The sequence below is a fragment of the Desmodus rotundus genome, chromosome 9 (assembly GCF_022682495.2).
Source record: "Desmodus rotundus isolate HL8 chromosome 9, HLdesRot8A.1, whole genome shotgun sequence".
Lineage (NCBI taxonomy): Eukaryota > Metazoa > Chordata > Mammalia > Chiroptera > Phyllostomidae > Desmodus > Desmodus rotundus.
Genome location: NC_071395.1, coordinates 41787991 through 41809379, shown reverse-complemented (window position 1 = coordinate 41809379; position 21389 = coordinate 41787991). Strand labels below are relative to the sequence as shown.

At 39.5% G+C, this 21389-nt stretch overlaps 2 protein-coding genes and 1 pseudogene across 2 annotated transcripts; 2 read left to right on the top strand and 1 right to left on the bottom strand.

Annotated features, from left to right (window-relative positions):
* Positions 1 to 655: 655 nt before the first annotated feature.
* Positions 656 to 6489, top strand: LOC112301397 (putative gustatory receptor clone PTE01). The gene is made up of 2 exons (XM_024556853.4): positions 656 to 839; positions 4370 to 6489. Exons 1-2 carry the CDS (start codon positions 787 to 789, stop codon positions 5307 to 5309), a joined length of 993 nt encoding a protein of 330 aa, XP_024412621.2. The 5' UTR covers positions 656 to 786; the 3' UTR covers positions 5310 to 6489.
* Positions 6490 to 8907: 2418 nt separating this feature from the next.
* Positions 8908 to 15623, top strand: LOC112301396 (olfactory receptor 7E178). The gene is made up of 2 exons (XM_024556852.3): positions 8908 to 9070; positions 14600 to 15623. Exons 1-2 carry the CDS (start codon positions 8925 to 8927, stop codon positions 15531 to 15533), a joined length of 1080 nt encoding a protein of 359 aa, XP_024412620.3. The 5' UTR covers positions 8908 to 8924; the 3' UTR covers positions 15534 to 15623.
* Positions 15624 to 16095: 472 nt separating this feature from the next.
* On the bottom strand, positions 16096 to 16968 carry LOC112301528 (proteasome subunit alpha type-6 pseudogene; annotated as a pseudogene).
* Positions 16969 to 21389: the final 4421 nt, after the last annotated feature.

Below are 21389 nucleotides of genomic sequence, written 5' to 3'. Positions count from 1 at the left end.
ATCTCAAAGAGTCAAATTCATAGAATCATAGAGTGTAATGGTGGCTTCCAGGGGCTGGCGGGAGGGGAAAATGGAGAATTACTAATCAAAGGGGCTTGAAGTTTTGGTCTGGCAAGATAAATAAGCTTTGGAGATCTGCTGTACAACATTGTACCTAGAGTCAACAATGATATGTAAACACTTCAAAATCTGTTAAGAGGGCAAATATTATGCTAAATGTTCCTTCCACAGTAAGTAAAGAAGTCCTGAGAGACACAAATATTAACTGAAAAAATGGAAATACTATCAAATTCTTGATATAGAAGACCTAATTCTCCCTGAATTACTTGGTCATTTGAATGCATTTGAAAATGATAAACTCACATTTTGGTGTATGTTAATTTAAAAAGTAAGTCTAAATTTTTTATTAAGATGTATGAAACTTGAAAGTCAAATGGAGGAGTAGTGGCGAGATTACTCCTGAGAAATGAAGGGACTCAGACCCTACAAAGGACACTTACACTTCTATGATTCTATCCCATTAGTATTAACAAGTCCTCAGAGATTGGGATAACATGGACCAATTTGGCTAATTATGAGCTCTGTGCATTAAGTTCTCAAGCCCAAATAAGCAACCTGTGCCCTGCAGCCTTTCACTTGGTTGGACCCAGTACAGTTAGATATGCTTGTGCGTCTTCTCTTCCCAGAGTCGTTGTATGCATCAAGGGGTCCATGCCTGACTCTGTCTTCCTGCAGTCCTGAGAACCGGGCCTGAGCCTTCATCCCTCACCAGGCATAGGAAGGGTGATGATGGGTCGTCCTTCCTTTCTCATGCCCCAGCACAGAGGCAGCCCCGTTCAGTGAGTGCTGTTGGAGATATTGGACACAGGAGGGACTGGGGGAACATTGTTTCTTCATCATCAAGATAAGCACCATGGTTGGATTGGTCAGATGGGAGGCCCCAATATACAGTTTCAGCTCAGAGGCCTATGCAGTTTATGCTCTTGGTGCTGGTGGGGATCTGAGAGCTCTGATTCAGAATTGTTTCCATCCCACACTGGCTGTGGCTCCTATAGTCACCTTTCTCACCAGAGCAGGAAATGAGTCCCTCTAATCTGTCCCCTGAGCCTTCCAAACTGATTGTGAAGGTGATGATGAAGATGAGTGGCCAAGTGATGCCAGATGACCACATGCATGATATCATGAGCATTTATTAAAGAGTCCCAAGTTCCAGGCTCTGGATTAGGTGTTCTATGAAGCTTGTTTGTTTAAAATTTTTTTCCCTTCAATCCTCACCAGAGAATTTGTCTACCAATGAGAGAGAGAGAAAGAGAGAGATGGAGGAGGGCAGAGAGAGAAACATCGACTAGTTGCCTCCTGAGCATGCCCCGACTGGGGGTTGAACCCACAACCTGTTGGTGTGTGGTATGACATTGCAGCCAACTTGAGCCACCTGGCCAGGGCAAGGGTCATAAACTTTTAATATAACTTCTAGCAGATCATGGGATTAAATGGAATGAAGCCAGGTTTTAATCAGTCTGACTCCAGACATGGGAACCTGGCTAGTGTTCTCCCTTTGTTAATCCACCCAACCGTTTCACTTTCTGGTTATTGAACACAGAAACCCTCTGCTCACCGCGCCTTTCTCTTTGGAGGTTACTCACGTGCCACAGTGGAGAGCCTCTGTGGATTTCGTCAGTAACATAAAAGATTATTGGGTTTTCTGTGAATAGTAATGTACTTTACATCCCAGTTTGAAAGTCTGAGATATGGAAATATTATCCCCTACATAGATATGAGTTTTATATGGAGCTATCATGGAATGACTATAATTAAGTACTTCAGAAATGTTTCTGACTCTACCTTAATAAGCATGTAGCTGACAGCAACTGTTATTTTTTTAATTTGGAAAACAAATGTACTCAGTAAAGGGTAAAATTGAACTTGCAAGATTTTTACAACACAAACAGCTACCCACCATGCACATATCATGTAGAAATTCTCACTTGTATGATATGGAGAGAGGCAAAAGAACTTTCCTAGGATTGCTGAAATAAAGAATTGATAAATAAAATAAAGTGAATACTTCAGGTAATACTATGTATCAATTAAAATATTACATATAGATGTAGGTATTTCACAGCAAGATTTTAAAACAATATTGTCGTTTACAAGAATATGTCAGAGACAATGTGTTCAGTAATGTACTGTTTATGTAAATTTTCAAGAAAATGCTATAGAAATACATACATGAACACTTATATTACGGAAACACTAACGGAAAACACACCCACCAAATTAATGACAGTGTTTGCTTTTGGGGACAGGTGTGTAGGGCAATGTGATCACGCAGGGATTTAAAGAAAACAAATTTCACTGGTAATATTTCAAATCTCTATAAAATACGAATTTGGAAGCAAATATTGTTAAATGCTTATATTCCTAATATTAGCTATAATTATAATAGATAATGTTGAATATTTTCTAAGTGCCTATAAATTATTCTAAGGCAGTGTTACTACCACTAAGAACTGTGCATGTAGAGATTATTATTTAACTGCTTCTAGGCAGGGCATCAGTACATTTTACAATATTCATGGTTAAATGTAATAATTAACTAGGACTGAGAGCCACTGGTCTGAGTACTTTAGGTTTAATTTAATTTCTTTAAACAACCTATTAAGTTCAATTATTATCCCCATTTTACTGATTGAAAACTCCCTAGTTGTTTCTTATATGGGTCTCTGTACTTTTCTCTTTTGTATTGTATTTTTTCCCAAATGAAATTATCATGTGACCTGTCAATAGAAATGAAGATCAAAGTTGGCTTCAGGGAGTTGATTTAAGGAGACTTGTATTTAAGATAAATTGATTTTTAAAAATAATTTTAATTTTTTATTGTTATTCAATTACAGTTGTGTGCCTTTTCTCCCCATCCCTCCACCCCACCCCAGCCAAAGCCCCTCCCTCCCCCACGTCCACCCTCCCTCTTGATTTTGTCCATGTGTCCTTTATAGTAGTTCCTGTAATCCCCTCTCCTCACTGTCCCCTCCCCACTCCCCCCTGACCATTGTTAGATTGTTCTTAACTTCAGTGTCTCTGGTTATATTTTGTTTGCTTTTTTCTTCTGTTTATTATGTTCCAGTTAAAGGTGAGATCATATGGTATTTGTCCCTCACTGCCTGGCTTATTTCACTTAGCATAATGCTCTCCAGTTCCATCCATGCTGTTGCAAAGGGTATAAGCTCCTTCTTTCTCTCTGCTGTGTAGAATTCCATTGTGTAAATATACCATAGTTTTTGGATCCACTCATTTGCTGATGGGCACTTAGGTTGCTTCCAGTTCTTGGCTATTGTAAATTGTGCTGCTTGGTTTGGGGGCTTCCCATGGTCTTAAATTCCTTGACTGTAAATAAGAGTTGGATTCGATGGGGACACTCTACTTCCAAATCTTTAGGTTTAGAAATACATGTAAGCACTTTCACCAAGTCACTGCAAAACAGAAGCCGGGGGGAAAAAAAAAAAGAAGCAATGTCAAACACCAGTTGTTTCCCTGAGATTCTGTAGCATTGATATGGAATCCTGCACAGGCTGAGAAGTAGGAAGCAAGTTTTTTTAAAGTTAAGTATTGTTTAATGGTTGAGAGCTGCACGGCTCACTGATGCCGCATCTGGGGGTCAGTGTTGCTGTGCAATTTTGTGTGTTTAACCAAAACAGTTACCAAAATTTGAGGTCTACCAGGCCAAGTGGGGAGTTATATTTGAAAAGGTTTTTTAAAATACAACCCATATTTCTGAATGAGCACATAGTTCCATAGAGGAGAGAAGCCAGAAATCCAAAACAGTAATAAAACTAATGAAGATAATTAGCACATAAAAAATGCCTTCTGATTATAGTTGACTTTAATTTAAAAAACAGGTAGTATAGTTGTAGCAATTATATATTTACCAATATTCTAAATTTCGGGACTTTCTTGAATTGTGTTTGAAAAAAATAATGGCACTTCCAAGTGTTGTTTAATTAGAATGATTTTTTTTTTCTTAAAGGGAGAAGGATATTTTTCTTTCAATATGTTTCTCTGAAAGAGTAGGCTGTATTTTATGGTGTTCATGGATTTCCTATTTCTAAATGTCCTTGTTCCTCTAACATTTTCAAGCAAGTGTCTTTAAAGTAAGTGTGTATAGAAAAAGTGAGTAACACAGAAACCAAAGAGGAAACAATTCTAAGAAAATTGGATTTGAGACACTGAGAAATATTGCTGAAAGCACTGGGATTCATGAACCCAGTGTGAATACTTTACTTGCAAATTGTTTGAATCTGAAATGTAGTCATAGTGCTGGATATCCATTTACTTGTTTCCCTTTTTCCAATCTTGTTTTCTTATTCAAAAGGTGTCCAGGCTACATAGAACCACAAAATGTCACACATGTCTCAGAATTCTTCCTCATGAGTCTCTCAGATGATCCAGAACTGCAACCCTTGCTCTTTGGGCTCTTCCTGTCCATGTACCTGGTCACTGTGCTTGGGAACCTGCTCATCATCCTGGCCGTCAGCTCTGACTCCCACCTCCACACCCCCATGTACTTCTTCCTCTGCAACTTGTCCTTGGCTGACATCTGCTTCACCTCCACCACCATCCCAAAGATGATTGTGGACATCCACACTCACAGCAGAGTCATTGCCTATGGAGACTGCCTGACACAGATGTCATTTTTTATGCTTTTTGGATGTTTGGATAGTCTTCTCCTGACTGTGATGGCCTATGACCGGTTTGTGGCCATCTGTCACCCTCTGCGCTACTTGGTTATTATGAACCGACGCCTCTGTGGTTTGCTGGTTTTGGTGTCATTTTTCACGAGCCTTTTGGTCTCCCAGATGCACAATTCAGTCGTGTTACAACTTACCTACTTTAAGGATGTGAAAATTTCTCATTTCTTCTGTGACCCTTCTCAACTCCTCAACCTTGCTTGTTCTGACACCTTTACCAATAACATAGTCATGTATTTTGTTGGGGCCATCTCTGGCTTTCTCCCTATCTCAGGGATCTTTTTCTCTTACTATAAAATTATTTCCTCCATTCTGAGAGTCCCATCAGGTGGGAAGTATAAAGTCTTCTCCACTTGTGGCTCTCACCTGTCAGTTGTTTGCCTGTTTTATGGAACAGGCCTCGGGGTGTACCTCAGTTCCACTGTCTCACTTTCTCCCAGGAAGTGCGCAGGGGCCTCGGTGGTGTACACTGTGGTCACCCCCATGCTGAACCCTTTCATCTATAGTCTAAGGAACAGGGACATCAAAAGGGCCATGCAGAAGCTCCTCAGCAAAACGGCCTGATCTCAGTACTTGCGCCATCCATTTGAAGTGGAGAAATAAACGTCAAGACCTGCAAATCCTACTTCTCTCATCACATCATATTTGTAGCTCTCATGGCTTATTCTGGGATCCTTTGTATATCAAAATCTGCCTGACTGAATCTTAAAAATTTTTTTTTACTTAATTGATTTTATAGAGAGAGAGATAGAGAAACATCAATTTGTTGTTCCTTTTATTTATGCATTCATTGGTTGATTATTTAAACAATTTTTTTTATTTGAGACAGAGAGTGCACAATACATCAATTTGTTGTTCATTTATTTACACATTCATTGGTTGATCCTTGTATGTGCCCTGACCAGGGATTGAACCCACAACCTCGGTGTATAAGGTCAAAGCTGTAACCAACTGAGCCCCCAGCCAGCCTTGCCTGACTGAATCTTATGACATTGATGGAGACTTCTATAGTTTTATAATGGTGATCCAAGCATCCCAGAATGATGAACAATTCTTCATATAGGCAACATTCACATCTTTTTGACAGCTCTGTGTATTTTTCATACAGATTTATCATCTTTCAACTCTGTTTATGCAGGTATGTGTGAAACCCCTGTCTCTGGTTCTCAACCTTGGCTTTATTGAAATCATCTGAGAAGTAGAAAAATACTGATCACTGGATCTCATCACCAGTTATTCTGATTTAATTGGAGTGGGGTATGGCCTAAGCATGAGGATTTAAAAAAAAAGAGTTTATTTATTTATTTTATTTTTTTTTTTTACTTTTGAATAATATTTATTTATTTATTTTTCTTTCTTTTTAAAAAATTTATTTATTTATTTTTATTCAGTTACAATTGTCTGCATTTTTATTTTTAGACAGAGGGGAAGGGAAGGAGAAAGAAGGGGAGAGAAACATCAATATGTGGTTGCCTCTTGCATGTCCACTACTGGGGACCTGGCCTGCAACCCAGGCATGTGCCCTGACTGGGAATTGAACCAATGACCCTTTGGTTTGTGGGCCTGTGCTCAATCCACTGAGCTATACCAGCCAGGGCTAGCATGATGATTTTAAAAAGTATCTTGTTGGTTATACTGTGCAGTCAAGTTTGTGATCTACTGATCTAAGTCAGATCTTTTTTTCAACAACAGCCTTTATGTCTTGGGTCCTAACTGCTCACAGAAAATCCTAGAGAGATCAGAGCTCAAAGGGGGAAAAAGATACAAAGCACCTACTGCAGCAATAGGCAGTGTGTTTTTCCAATCATTACTGATGATATTTCTTCAAACACCCTCTCTCTATACAATACAGCTGGGCACGTGTGCTTATTATGAAGTTATTTTCTCTGCTCCAAACTCATACTTCCTTACTTTATGATTCTGGGATGGGGTCTTGAAACCACTGCTCAATTTTCATCTTGTGTTCATCCTATATACTTTCAGTAGTGGTAGCAAAAGTCAGTATGTTCTGGAAAACCTATGCACCCCAATGTTCATAGCAGCACAATTTACAATAGCCAAGTGCTGGAAGCAATGTAAGTGTCCATCAGTAAATGAATGGATCAGAAAACTATGGTACATTTTCACAATGGAATTCTACACAGCAGAAAGGAAGAAGGCGCTCCTACCCTTTGCAACAGCCTGGATGGAACTGGAGAGCATTATGCTAAGTGAAATAAGCCAGGTGGTGAGGGACAAATACCATATAATCTCACCTTTAACTGGAACCTAATCAGTGAAACAAAATATAACCAGAGACATTGAAATTAAGAACAATTGACAGTAACCAGAGGGGAGGTGGGAGAGGATAAGGAGGGGAAGAGGGGGAGGGTTTTCAGGAACAACTATAAAGGACGCCTGGACAAAACCAAGGGTGGATGGAAGCAGGGGAGGGAAGTGGGGATGGCTGAGGTGGGGAGGGAGTGATGGGGGATAAATGCAGACAACTGTAATTGAACAACAATAAAATAATTAAAAAAACCCACAACTTTTTCCTTAACATCCCTTAAGTCGTTGGTGTGGTATCTTATTCCTTCACTTGTAATTGCTATGTTACTGGTTTGTTCTTCTTTGCCTTTCAGTCCTTTAATAACTATTTAAGCAATTCCCTATATTAAATTTCCTTCATCAAAATGACTGGTTTCTCTTTTCTTGACTAAACTCTGACTGGCATTGTAACATAGGGTGTAAAAGTATTTTTTGAGGTGTCTGCAACTGGAAGATTGCAAAATATGCTCACAAAGAAAGATGATTGTAAATGATGTGTCTTTCACAAATGGGTATACACCCAGAAAATCATGGTGATATCACATTTATAGTTGTTGTGTTTTCTAGTGATACCTGAGGATCATGAACTCACCAAGTCATCACAATTAATTTATCTTATTTTACATTACTCTAGAATTGCAAAGGACCATGTTGTCAGCAAAGGGGAGTTCTTTCTTCTCCCTAATAATGGTCTGGTTAAGACCTCAGTGTATTACTATGTTTCCCTGGATTCTGTCATGATAACTCAGCCTTTGAGCTCCTTTTGAATTCTACAAAATGGTATCTAAAGTTTTCTTCATGTCACTTAATGACAAACCAGTCTCCACATTTCTCAGCAGCAAGACCTCTGAATCAGGAATCTGCATGGATAGGATTTACAGTGTAACAACTCACCGCTATCCACATACATCCCACTTCACCTACTAGAAAGAAACCCCCAAGTAAACCCAAACCTCATTTTCTTATAGTTTTCAATAGCTGGGAACACAAAAAATATATAAAGAGAATAGATTCTGTGGGGTGGGATGGAAGGGTGGGGAGAAAAATGCAGACAACTGTAATTGAACAACAATAAAAAAAAAGAAAAAGAAAATAGATTCTGGAGTGAGTTGATTCCTTTCTAGTCAGCAGAAATCAGAACTTCTGGGGACATTTGTTAAATTTGGCTGTGAAATGGCTGCAAATTGGCTGGATGTTGGAGGAGGAGCTCTCCTGGTATAATGGAAACCAAGGGGTCTACTTGAGACTATATGACCACAAATAGTAGAGTGAGGTCTGCAGAAGTGTCCAATGGAGAGGAAGATCTACCCACTTGCCAGGTTGTCTCCAATGAATTTTTCTTGAGTTTTTGTTGTGTGATGGATTCAGGACTGTGCTGGAAAGCCAACCCAAAAAGCATCTAAGAAAGTGAAAGTAAAAAGTTATCCTTAAAGACAAATATTAACTGATAAAATGGAAATAGTATCACATTCTTGGTATAAAAGAGCTAATTCTTCATAGATTTCATGAGTAATACAATGGATTTACAGATATCAAAATCACACATAAAGTGGTTTAATTTTTTTAAAAAATCCTGAGTTTTATGTTAAGATTCTGTAACTTGGAAGTAAGAAGCAAGGAGTATAAGTGACCTTCCTCCTCAGGAGAAGAAGGACCAAGATCCTCCAAGGATATTCTCTTTTTTTCTTTTCCACTTCCATTAATATCAGCAAACTCCCAGAGATTAGGACAATGCGGACCAGTTGGCTAATTAGGAGATTTGTGTATTGAGATTTATACCATTGTAAATAATTGGCTGGCATCTTCAGTCCTTAGTTTTGCTAGTCTTAAGTAGAGTGGCTCCATATGTGTGTCTCCTTTCTTTGTGGGCATATGCATCAGAAAGTCCCAGCTGGAGTTTATTTTCCTGCCTGTCCTGAGGAGGGACCCCAATCCTTCATCACACGCAAGGCAGGAGAAGGGCAGCTGATCCGTCTATACTCCTTGGTCATGTTCCAGGAGAGATGCAGTTTAGCCCAGTAAGTGCTGTGGAAGATGGTGATTGGAGAAGGAAGGGTTGGGAGCATTATTTCCTCCCCAACCAGACAAATGTGACACTTGGAATAGGTAGATGAGAAGGCACTAATATACACATTTCAGGTCAGAGCTCTATGCAGTTTGTGTTCTTGGTTCTGCTGGGGGGATGAGAACTCTCCTTCAGAGTTCTGCTTCCACCTTCATTGGTTCTGGCTCTGGTTGGATTCTTCCTCACCACAGCAAAAAATGGGTCTCCCTAAATTGTCCCTTAAGCACTTCGGAGTGATCATGACGGTGATGATGAGAAGGATGACATTAACCATAACACCATGTACTTTTATTTATTTTTTTAATTTTTTTCTTTTTTTAAAATTTTTATTGTTATTCAATTACAGTTGTATGCCTTTTCTCCCCATCCCTCCACCCCACCCCAGCTGAACCCACCTCCCTCCCCCACCTCCTCCCTCCCCCTTGATTTTATCCATGTGTCCTTAATAGTAGTTCCTGAAAACCCCTGTCCCCACTATCCCTCCCCCCCTCCCCTCTGGCTATTGTTAGATTGTTCTTAACTTCAATGTCTCTGGTTATATTTTGTTTGCCTTTTTCTTTTGTTGATTAGGTTCCAGTTAAAGGTGAGATCATATGGTATTTGTCCCTCACTGCCTGGCTTATTTCACTTAGCATAATGCTCTCCAGTTCCAACCATGCTGTTGCAAAGGGTATAAGCTCCTTCTTTCTCTCTGCTGCGTAGAATCCCATTGTGTAAATGAGGTACCATCTCACACCAGTCAGAGTGGCCAACATAAACAAATCCACAAACAAATGTTGGAGAGGATGTGGAGAAAAGGGAACCCTAGTACACTGTTGGTGGGAATGCAGACTGGTGAGGCCACTGTGGAAAACAGTATGGAATTTCCTCAGAAAACTAAAAATGGAACTGCCCTTTGACCCAGCAATTCCACTGCTGGGATTATACCCTAAGATCCCTGAAACACTAATCCAAAAGAACCTGTGCACCCCAATGTTCATAGCAGCACAATTTACAATAGCCAAGTACTGGAAGCAACCTAAGTGCCCCATCAGCAAACGAGTGGATCCATGTACTTTTATTGAGGGCTTCCTAAGTGCCAGGCTCTGGGGTAGGTGTTTTATGTATTTTATTTGGTTTCATCTGCATAAGTTCTCCCAAAGCATAAATGCATACATCATTATTATTTTATATAAAAGTGAGGGAGCATAGTATTTTATGTAACTTGTATCAGGTCATGAGTTAAAAAGAGTTGAAGCCAGGTTAGAATCTGGGCAGTCTAACTCCAGACTCAGGGCATCTGGCCAGACTTCTCTGCCAATCCAGTCATTTCATCTCCCTGTCAATCCTGGCCAGGAAGCCCCTGCTCACTTTGCTCTTCCCTGGGGAGTTTTCTGGTAGACCACAGTGGAAATCCATAGGTAGCATTTGCGGCATCAACCATAGAAAAGGTGGTTGAGGCCACAGGCAAAGGTCATAAAAAGAATTGGCACATGATAATTTAAGGCAGATCTCTCTCTTGTCCTTGCTCTTGGATTTCACTTCAACTGTCTACTTCTTCCTCCATTCTTATAATGAACCTACTCAACTTCAAAAGGAGACAAGGACAGAATCTTGGGGTTTATTCCTTCTCAGGACACTGAAAACAGTTAAAAAATGGACCTCGGATGTACCTGTGGTTAAGATCTCTGTGCCTCTGCTTAAAACTTTCAGAAAGTCTGGGCACAATGAAGTTTAGTGCTTCAGAGACTGACAATTTAATTTCAAGTCCTGTCTGCTCGACTTATTATTAGTGTGTTATGGGCAAAGGTCTTAGTACCTTTGAAACTTGGAATTGTCATCTGAGTTGAGTCCTAGTTGACACAACTTCACTGAATAAGGACTAAACAAAGAATGGATGCCCTCCATGTAATAAATATGTGATGGATCCATAAAGTAAGGGCAAAATAAATTTTAGATATTTTATTACTAATAGTGATAAAACCAATTCTCATGTCATTTGACTTAAGTATCTGGTGACTCGAAGTTATGGTTTCCCTACTTCCCTGACAGGACATTTTACTTTTGTTTATACAAGTGCATCCTCTATATATGGAGGGAAATGACTGAATCTCACTTGTTTCTGATCTCCCACTCCAAGCCTATACCTTGTTGGCACAGAGGAGGCATCCAAAGCAAAAAATCTCTGTTAAATATTAAAGAGACTCTTCCATTGTTTATAGAAACAAAGCGGGCACTATGGATTCCACACATTTGACCACTCATGCCACTGTTTTCATCCTTTTTAGGAATGTCCCATAGGACTAGAGGCAAGATAAAATGGTGTTTGTGTCTATGTCATAAACTTTAAGTGAGATCTATTATTTTCCATTTAATATTATAAATAACATTCAATTATTTTTAAAAAAGAGGCAGAAAAGAAGAGCACAGTTAATCTTGTTGTATGAGCTGAGACACATTTTAGGATTTTGTGTCATTCTATGCTTTAGGGGACAGGAAAGCTGTCGACATTTCTGCTATAAAAATGGCATTACACTTTTTGAATTGTATTTAATTACTAAACACATTATTCCAATAATGATTGAAATTTTTTGTTAAAAAATGACCAAATATTTCTTAAGTTCCAACCTTCCCTTAGACACACAACAGATGATTTAGAGATGGATGTTTAACTCTTCATTTCAAGAAGGACCAGAAACACAGAGAGATTCAGAGACTTACACACACTCCATAAGAGGGGATGAAAAATTCAGCACTTAAACATTGACCTCCTTATTACTGTACCAGGGCTCTGTCACCTACACTTTAGCCAATGAGTGGTTCTTTCAAACCCACTTTGGTCCCAGATGAGAAATGGATGTAAAAAATTTGATTCATCCTCTTTTGGTTCAGTGAGTTGACCTGTGAATTCTGACAATGAACCAGTGGTTTACAGGTGCCATAATGTCACCAGTGTTGTGGATTATAGGGTTTTCTGTAAATAGTCATACATTTTACAGTCTAGGCTTGAAATCCAAGAAGGAAAATAAATTCCTATCCAAAGGTGAAAATTTCATGTGGCGCTATCATGGAATGATTATTACAAAGCAGACTTCAAGGATATTTTCAGATGCATACCTTTATAATAAGAGAATGTAGATGATAGAAAGTGATTTTTGTATTGGAACAACAAATATTATCAAGTACATGTGAGTAAAATTGAACAATTATTAGAAGTTGAACTGCTAATCACCACTAATTTATCAGTACAAATTCTCACTTCTGTGACATGAAAAGGGTGCAAGAATTTTTATAAGATTGTGGTAAGAAGCAACTGATATAAATAATAATATAATGTAAATATAAACTATATAATGTAAAATAAATATGTAATATATAAATAGAATATATTAAATTACAAATGTGCTAAATCTATATTTTACATTTGTCAGATTTGTATTAAAATACATAAATATAAATTTGTAAACTAAATAAAATGAAGTCTTCCCTCACATAATAGTGTATATCAGTAAGATGTTTAGAGTTGATGTACATACATCACAAAGAGACTGAAATTCAACATTGCAGTAAACAAGCACATTTCAGAGGCAACCTGTATAGTACACTGTTTAGGTAAGCTTTTAAGAAAACTGCTTTTGGACACATAAGTCAACATTGACAAGAAAACATGCCCACCAGATGGATGGCGCTGGTGGTCTATGGGGGATGAGTTACATAGAGAAATAGGATCAAATTAAGATACCAAGAAAAATCAAATTTTATCAGTAATGTTTCAAATCTTTATACAACATGAACCTGAAACAAATATTGTTAAATGTTTATATTTTTAATGTGGGTGGTGGGTATTAATGATAGTTGCACATTAGGACAACCAAAAATCTCACATGTACAGATGCTGAATAAATTAGTTCTAGGCTGAGGTCACGGTACCTGTATATTTTTTATTTTATTTTAAAAGATTTTATTTATTTTTAGAGAGAGGAGAAAGGAGGGAGAAAGAGAGGAAGAGGTACATCAATGTGTGGCTGCCTCTCACTTGCTCCCTGCTGGGGACCTGGCCTGCAGCCCAGGCAAATGCCCTGACTGGGAATCGAATCAGTGACCCTTTGGTCTGCAGGCTGACACTCATTCCCCTGAGCCACACCAGCCAGGTCCTGTATGTTGTTAAATAACCACGGGCATATATATCAATCAACTAGAAATAAGGACCACTGGTTTAAGTAATTTAAATGATTTTTAAAACCTTTCTTACAATAATCCTATAAGGTAAGTTCAATTATCATCTCAGATGCATTTGCATTGTTCTATTTTGCATTTTTTCTATAATTAAATCATAGTGTGACCCCCGACCCCCGCCAAAAAAAAAAAAGACTTTCAGGTAGCTGAAGTAAGAGAATTGCAATTCCTGTATCAGGAAGGATTGACATGAAAATCTGTTATTTAAACATAAGAAGTCTGGGTCTTAAAACTGGCGGTGGTACCTCTCCAGTGCTAAAGTGTGAAGTGCTCAACTGTAAATAGGAGGGATTATGATCAGAAAAACAAAACCAACAGGTATACGAAAAGGTTCTCAACATCACTAACCATCAGGGAAATGCAAGTCACAATAGGGTAACATCTCACACCTATTAGAATGGCTATTATAAAAAAAGAAATAATACATGTGTGAAAAGGAATGTAAGTATTGAATTGTTTAGGTCTACATTCCAATAATTCCAATCATGAGTAAAACAAACAAAAAACCGAACAAGTGTTGGTGATGATGGAGAAAACGGAACCCTGGTACATTGTTGGTGTGAATGAATATTGGTACAGCCATTAGAAAAACAACATGGACGTTCCTCAAAAAATTAAAAACTGGTATTAATTAAAATAGAACTACCAAATGACTTTTAAAGGATGACTCAGATGTTTGAGTAATCACTTATGTCTATGAAGGAGAAGAGAGAGAAGACCCAAGAATGATAAAACTCATGAAAATAACTATCACATGAAAATATTTTCTGACTATGAACATTCAACTTCATTTAGAATCCAGATTACACAATCATGCCTTTTACACAGTGTTAACATTATCTAAATACAGAGACTACCTAACTAGCACTGTATTTGAATAAAAAAAGGTATATTTAGCTACTTCCTAATTTCTTTACATTAGAAAGATTTTTTTTCCTTAAAGGGGGAAGAGCATTTCTTATGAAGTACACTGTGTTCTCCTGTAATTATGAATTTGTTATCTCGAATGTTCTTGCTCCTCTGATTTTCTTCAGTCGAGTTTCTGGAAAAGTAAAGTGTGTATAGAAAGAGGTGAATAACATGAAAACCAATAAAGAAACAGCTCTAACCAAATAGGATTTGTCATACTGAGAAATATCGCTAAAGGTACTAGGGTGTATGACCTCACAAGTGAATTTCCTGAATACAAAATATGGACACAGTTCTGTGTGCTCATTTACTTCTTTTCTTTTCTTTTTTTTTTCAATCCTCTTTTGTTTTTCAAAAGGTGTCCACAAAATCTCACACGTATCTCAGAATTCTTCCTCATGAGTCTCTCAGATGATCCGGAACTGCAGCCTTTGCTCTTTGGGCTCTTCCTGTTCATGTACCTGGTCACTGTGCTCGGGAACCTGCTCATCATCCTGGCTGTCAGCTCTGACTCCCACCTCCACACCCCCATGTACTTCTTCCTCTCCAACCTGTCCTTGGCTGACATCTGTTTCATTTCTTCCACCGTCCCGAAGATGATTGTGGACATCCACACTCACAGCAGAGTCATCTCCTATGGGGACTGCCTGGCACAGATGTCTTTTTTGATCCTTTTTGGATGTATGGATGGTATGCTTCTGACTGTGATGGCCTATGACCGGTTTGTGGCCATCTGTCACCCTCTGCACTATCCAGTAATCATGAAACCATGCCTCTGCTGCTTCTTAGTTTTGGTGTCATTTCTCATCAGCCTTTTAGACTCCCAGCTGCACAATTTGATTGTGTTACAACTTACTTGCTTCAAGGATGTAAAGATTTCTAATTTTTTCTGTGATCCTTCTCAACTCCTTCGTCTCGCCTGTTCTGACACCTTCACCAATAACTTAGTCATGTATTTTGTTGGCACCATCTCTGGTGGTGTTCCACTCTCAGGGATCTTTTTCTCTTACTATAAAATTGTTTCCTCCATTCTGAGAGTCCCATCAATAGGTGGGAAGTATAAAGCCTTTTCCACCTGTGGTTCTCACCTGTCTGTTGTTTGCTTATTTTATGGAACAGCTTTTGGGGTTTACCTTGGATCAACATTGTTCCCTTCTCCCAGAAAGGATGTGGTGGCCTCAGTCATGTACACTGTGGTCACCCCCATGCTGAACCCATTCATCTACAGCCTGAGGAACAGGGACATTAAGAGTGCCCTGTGGAGGCTCCACAGCAGAACAGTCTCATTTTAGTATCTGTGCATCTTTTTTGGAGTGTGGTTGGAAAAATTAGCTAAAACAAACATGTAGACCAGTAAATATTGTTTCCTTGGTCACATTCCTTTCTAGTCTCATGGTTTTCATTCTTCTTCATGCTTCATATATGAACTTTACTTCTTTTAATTTGTCTTTAACTGAATTGGTGGAGTATGGGATCCTTTGTGCATCATAATAAATGCATGAGAGGGTCTCATCATTGAGTCTGGTATCCAGGTGAAGTGCACAATTCTCTTATTATATACTTAAACATTACATCTTTTCCCATGGTTTTAGGGTATTTTCCATATAACTTTTTTGCATCTGTCAAATCTGTTTATTCAGCTAATTTCTGAGGATGTAGTTCACTGGTTTTCATTATATATATAAAGAAAATTATATACATATATAATATGTGTATAAATATACATATTATGTATATAAATATATATATTTTAGTTTTTGTCCCATTCTTCCCCCCCCCCCAAAAGCACTGTTTTTTATTTGTATAGAGTCCTTACCGCTTCAGTGGCAGGAGGAGAGGAAAAGGTTCCTTTTTCAATCCAGGGACCTCCATAATGTTGGTCTGTAGTTACCAAACACACTGGCAAGTGGCATCATGGATTTGGCAAACTATTCAATGTTTAGTCTCTCTCTGCTAGAGCAACAAGGTGAGCATCAATCTCTGCTTCTGTAAGAATCCTGAATTAAGGATTTTCAACTGTAACTACTCCAACTTCTATTTCTGAAGGTTTGAAATCAATTGATAGAACAGTAGACAGGCATGTAATTGCAGTTTCCACTGTCTGTTCAAATGTCCAATCAAATTTCTTCACTTTTTTTTCAAGAAAGCTGGTTGACTCAGTTTGTTTTACTCCTGCTGCAGTGGCTTTACACCCACAGTAGTAACCTGCAGGATCTCACTTGTACACCTGAGGGCCTTGTTCTTCATCTCTACCAATTAAAATCATACAACAACCAAGAGGCCTCATTTCAGCATTCTGTGTGTAGACCTGAGAAATATCAGCAATTCTTTCACACAGCATGTCCATGGGAATCTCATAGCCACACTTGTATTTCCAATTAGCTGCCTCATAGTGTGCCCTCTGTACCTGGGATCTGCTGTCAGCTGTCATTCCTGTCATCACACAGCCAATGTTTTTGGTTATCTTGAATAAGTGAGTCACTGTGCTGGAATCCAGTAATTTGTCAGGTACTTTCTTCTGTGTGATAACTACTGCACAATCTTTCCCTCTGACAGCTACTGATGCAAGGCCACCCTGGTTAATAGCCTTAAAAGCACATTCTACTTGGTAGAGCTGGCCTTCAGGTGAAAAAATGGTAATGTGATGGTCAAAGACAGCGCTGGAACCATGGGACATGTTGGTGCACCCACTACTTCAAGAACAGTATTTGGGCCCCGTAGCTCCCGCACCAGCTCCATTTTTTTAAAAAAATAATTTTTTAATTGTTGTTCAAGTACAGTTGTCTCTATTTTCCCACCACCACTCCTCCCACCCCAGCCATCCCCACCTCCTACCCTTGATCCTACCACCCTTTGGTTTTGTCCATGTGTCCTTTATAGATGTTTCTGTAAACCTTTCCCCCCTTTTCCCCCCCATTACCACCTCCCACCTCCCTTCTGGTTTCTGTCAGTTTGTTCTTAATTTCAATGTCTCTGGTTATATTTTGCTTGCTTGTTTGTTTTGTTGATTAGGTTCCACTTATAGGTGAGATCATATGGTATTTGTCTTTCACAGCCTGGCTTATTGCACTTAGCATAATGCTCTCCAGTTCCACCCATGCTCTCACAAAGGGTAAGAGCTCCTTCTTTCTTTCTGCTGTGTAGTATTCTATCAATTGTGGATTTTATTGGAATCCCCTGGGGATTTTTATAAATACTGATGACTGGGTCTGTTGAAGTTCATCAAGCAGAGAGAAAGAAGGAGCTTATACCCTTTGCAATGGCATGGATGGAACTGGAGAGCATTATGCTAAGTGAAATAAGCCAGGCGGTGAGGGACAAATACCATATGATCTCACCTTTAACTGGAACATAATCAACAAAAGAAAAAAGCAAACAAAATATAACCAGAGACATTGAAATTAAGAACATTGTAACAATAGCCAGAGGGGAGTGGGGAGGGGATAGTGGGGAGAGGGGTCTATAGGAGCTACTATAAAGGACACAAGGACAAAATCAAGGGGGAGGGTAGAGGTGGGGGAGGGAGGTGGGACTGGCTGGGGTGGGGTGGAGGGAAGGGGAGAAAATGCAGACAATTGTAACTGAATAAAAATAAATAAATTAATTAAAAAAAAAAAGAAGATGTGACTGCCAGCTGACCAAAGAGCTGGACTTGGGGAATCAGAGACTCCTTATCTCCTCCCCTGTCCTTGGAATGTTTCACTTGCTTACCCTGATCTAGAAGCTGACCCAAGGGTATAGCCTTGCGCTAGTTATGTGTTGTTGAGATCATTTAGATATTATACATGACTGAACCCAGTTAAGGCCTTTACTGTACATAAACTTTTAAGATTTGGTGGGCAGGTGTGTATGTCTATTTGTCTTGTGGCCACCCAAGACAAGCCTTGTCTGTAACCTCTCTGGCTAATGAAAACTGCCACCTACCAATCTGGAGTGACCTGCTTCTTTCTTTGGTCTCTTCTTGGCCTCCATGCATGTGGGCCAGTTCACATTTCACCTGAAAGTTCCTTAGATTGCAAACTAATGGGGTCCCCCTTGTCAAATATTAGTTGACCATATGTGCAGTGGTTTATTTCTGGGCTCTTGATTCTGTACCATTGGTCCCTGTGTCCATTTTTAATCTACATCTTGTTGTGGCTAATATGGGTAGTCTCTGCACTTCTTCCTTGCTTTTAGCTGTGTCTTTATGTCTAAGCTTTGTTATTCCCTGGGTGGGGTGAAAATGAAACAGTCCCTTCCTATGGTGCACTAAAAGGCTGGGGAAGCTGGTTGCTCACTCTGCTCTCCCTTTTTCCACAAGGGTAACAACTCTTTCTAGCTGGGGAGTCCCCTCTTGATGCTGAGTGGCCTGGGTGATGGTGTGATGCGGCATAGTGAAGCTGCCTTTCCTTTCCTTTTGCATGGTTATTCTCAGGTGTTTTGTTCCACTGTGTTGCTGAAGTTTCTCAGGTGGACTCCTGCTCTTCCAGAGCTCTTTTTGTTCATGGATCTAATTGTTGATCTTTGTGTGGGAATAGAGGCTGGTGTCTCCTATTTCATCATCTTGGTTTTGCCACATTTTCTTCCTATCAGTTAATGACAGACCAATCTCTAAATTCCTCATCCAGAGTTCTGTGAGCTAGGAGGACTGTGTGGGTAGAATGTGGGAGGTTGCAAAGTACCATCATTCCCACATTCACTTTATCAACTAGAAAAAAATTGAAGCAGACCCCAGGCACATTTATTTTAATTTTAGGATCTGCAAACACAAAATAAGCTAAAGAAAATACATCTTGGGATAGGATGAGCTCTTTTCAATAAGCAGAAATCAGAAGCCACTGGGGACATTTGTTGAATCTGGGCACCGAATGGCTGCAGCTTGGTGTGATGTCAATGGGAGAGAAACCATACGGGCTTTTTTGGACTACATGACCTAAAGGAACATGGTTTGGTCTGTAGAAACACCAAGTCAGAGGTGATTTCTACTCATATGCCAGTTTATCCACAGGGAAATTTTGCTGAAGAGCATTGTGGTGTGATGGGTTGTGGACTGTGCTGGGAAGCAGAGACATATCTCCATTATTGTGGTGCTTAGAGACCAATGTCTTGATAGAGGGTGAGGCCTGCATTGTGGGCAGATTCTAATCTACTCCTGATCCTGTGTTCATGCTGTTGTGGACACCCATCCTCTGGGGTGTGCCTTGTGCCTACGGACTTGCTCTCAATTGGCACAACATGGCAAAACCGATGAGGTGTCACTTGTGATATTAGGGTACAAAAAGGCTCCAAGTTTCATATTCCCGGACTTGGTCTCTCTGTTACCTGTCCTAATGGGAACCAACACCATGTGTGAGCTTCCCTGTGATAGACCAATGTGGCAGAGAACTGAGGAAGGCCTCTGGCCAACAGCCCACAAGGGACCCCGTACTTCAAAAAATGTGTGGGCTTGGAAATAGGTCTCTTCCCAGCCAAACTTTGAGAGGATTGCAGCCCTAGCTAACACTTTGATTGCACTCTGGTTAGGTACTCTGGCTTAATGAAGAGAAGTGGCAAATTATAAAAGAAAGTTTGTAAGAGTCAATAGTTTTCTAGTATACCAACAAACACCAATGAAAGAGAAAAATTGCATCTTGAACTATCATTTAAATCAGCAAAAGTAAAAAATTAAAAAAAAACCCCAAAACAAAAGGAAAAAATCCTAACTTGACTTGGGGTGGTGAACACACAATACAATATACAGATGATATAGTATAAAGTTATATACCTTAAACCTATACAATTTTATTAATCAATGTCACCCCAATAAATTCAATTAAAAAAGAAAAGTGAAAAAAAGATTGGAAATGTATAGTGCTGCAAAGAGCACTTCGCACATAGTGGACCCTCAATAAATAATATTTATGTCTATTTAAAAAAAACACCTTGCTCTGGCCAGTGTGGCTCAGTTGATTGGAGCACCATCTGGTAAACTGGAAGTCTGTGGGTTCAGTTCCTGGTTAGGGCATATGCCTGGGTTGTGGGTTTGGTCCTGGTTGAGGGGCCTACAGAAGGCAACCAATCGATGTTTCTCTCTCTTTTTCCCTCCCTTCCCTCCTCTCTAAAATCAATAAGCATGTCCTTGGGTGAGGGTTTTTAAAAAATTCCCTAAGAAAGTGAAATAGAAAGTTCCTTTTAGAGACAGAAATCAACTAAGAAAATAGAAACGGTTTCAGATTCTTGTTAAAGAAGTCCTAATTATCCTAATTTACATGATTGATACAATGGATTTTCAGATATCAAAGCCAAAAAGAGCCTGCATTTCCTGAAGGAAAAAGAGCCTGCATTCTATGTTCTGATCCTTGAATATGGAAGTCAGAAGCAAAGTGTACAGATGTGCTTTCTCCTGAAAAGAGGAAAGTCCCACATCCTTCTAAGTACGTTCACTGTGCTCCTTTTGCTCTTCTGTTAATATTAGGAAGTCCTCAGAGATTACGAAAACATGGACCAATTTTGCTAATTATGAGCACTGTGCATTGAGCTCTCAATGCCATACAGGAGTAAATAATTAGCCAGGGCCTTCAGCCCTTCAGTCTGCCAGTCCCACCTAAGCTTCATATCTGTGTCTCTTCCTGCCAGAGTTGCCACCTGCAGAAGGAGATCCATGCCTGAGTCTGTCTGCATGCCAGTCCTGGGAAGAGAGCCTAGGCCCTCATCATCACCAAACTGCTAGGTCATGGCCCAGCAGGGATACAGCAGAAACCAGTGAGTACCAAGGGAGATGGTGGATGGAAAAGGAATTATGGAGAAACTTGTCTCCTCATTATCAAGACAGCGGGACAATGGAGATAGCCACGTGAGAGGGCATTGACAGGTGAAGCTGCAGCTCAGAGACCTATGAAATTTATGTCCTTTTTTTTTTTCTTGGGGATTTTGAACTCTCATTCAAAATTCTGCTCCTCTCTACAGCCATTCCTAGCTTCCCAAGTCGTTGCCCAGACCAGAGGAGGAAACGGAGCTCTCCATCCCCTAAGCACTCCAGAATATCTCGGATGCTCTGATTATGATCTTGATAGTGATGGGGAGAGGAACCAGAATACCACAAAACTTTGTTGAGGTTTCCTTGTGTCAGGCTCAGTGCTATGTGATGTAGCTTTAATTTTCACCTGCATGATACTCCCATGGTCGTGGTA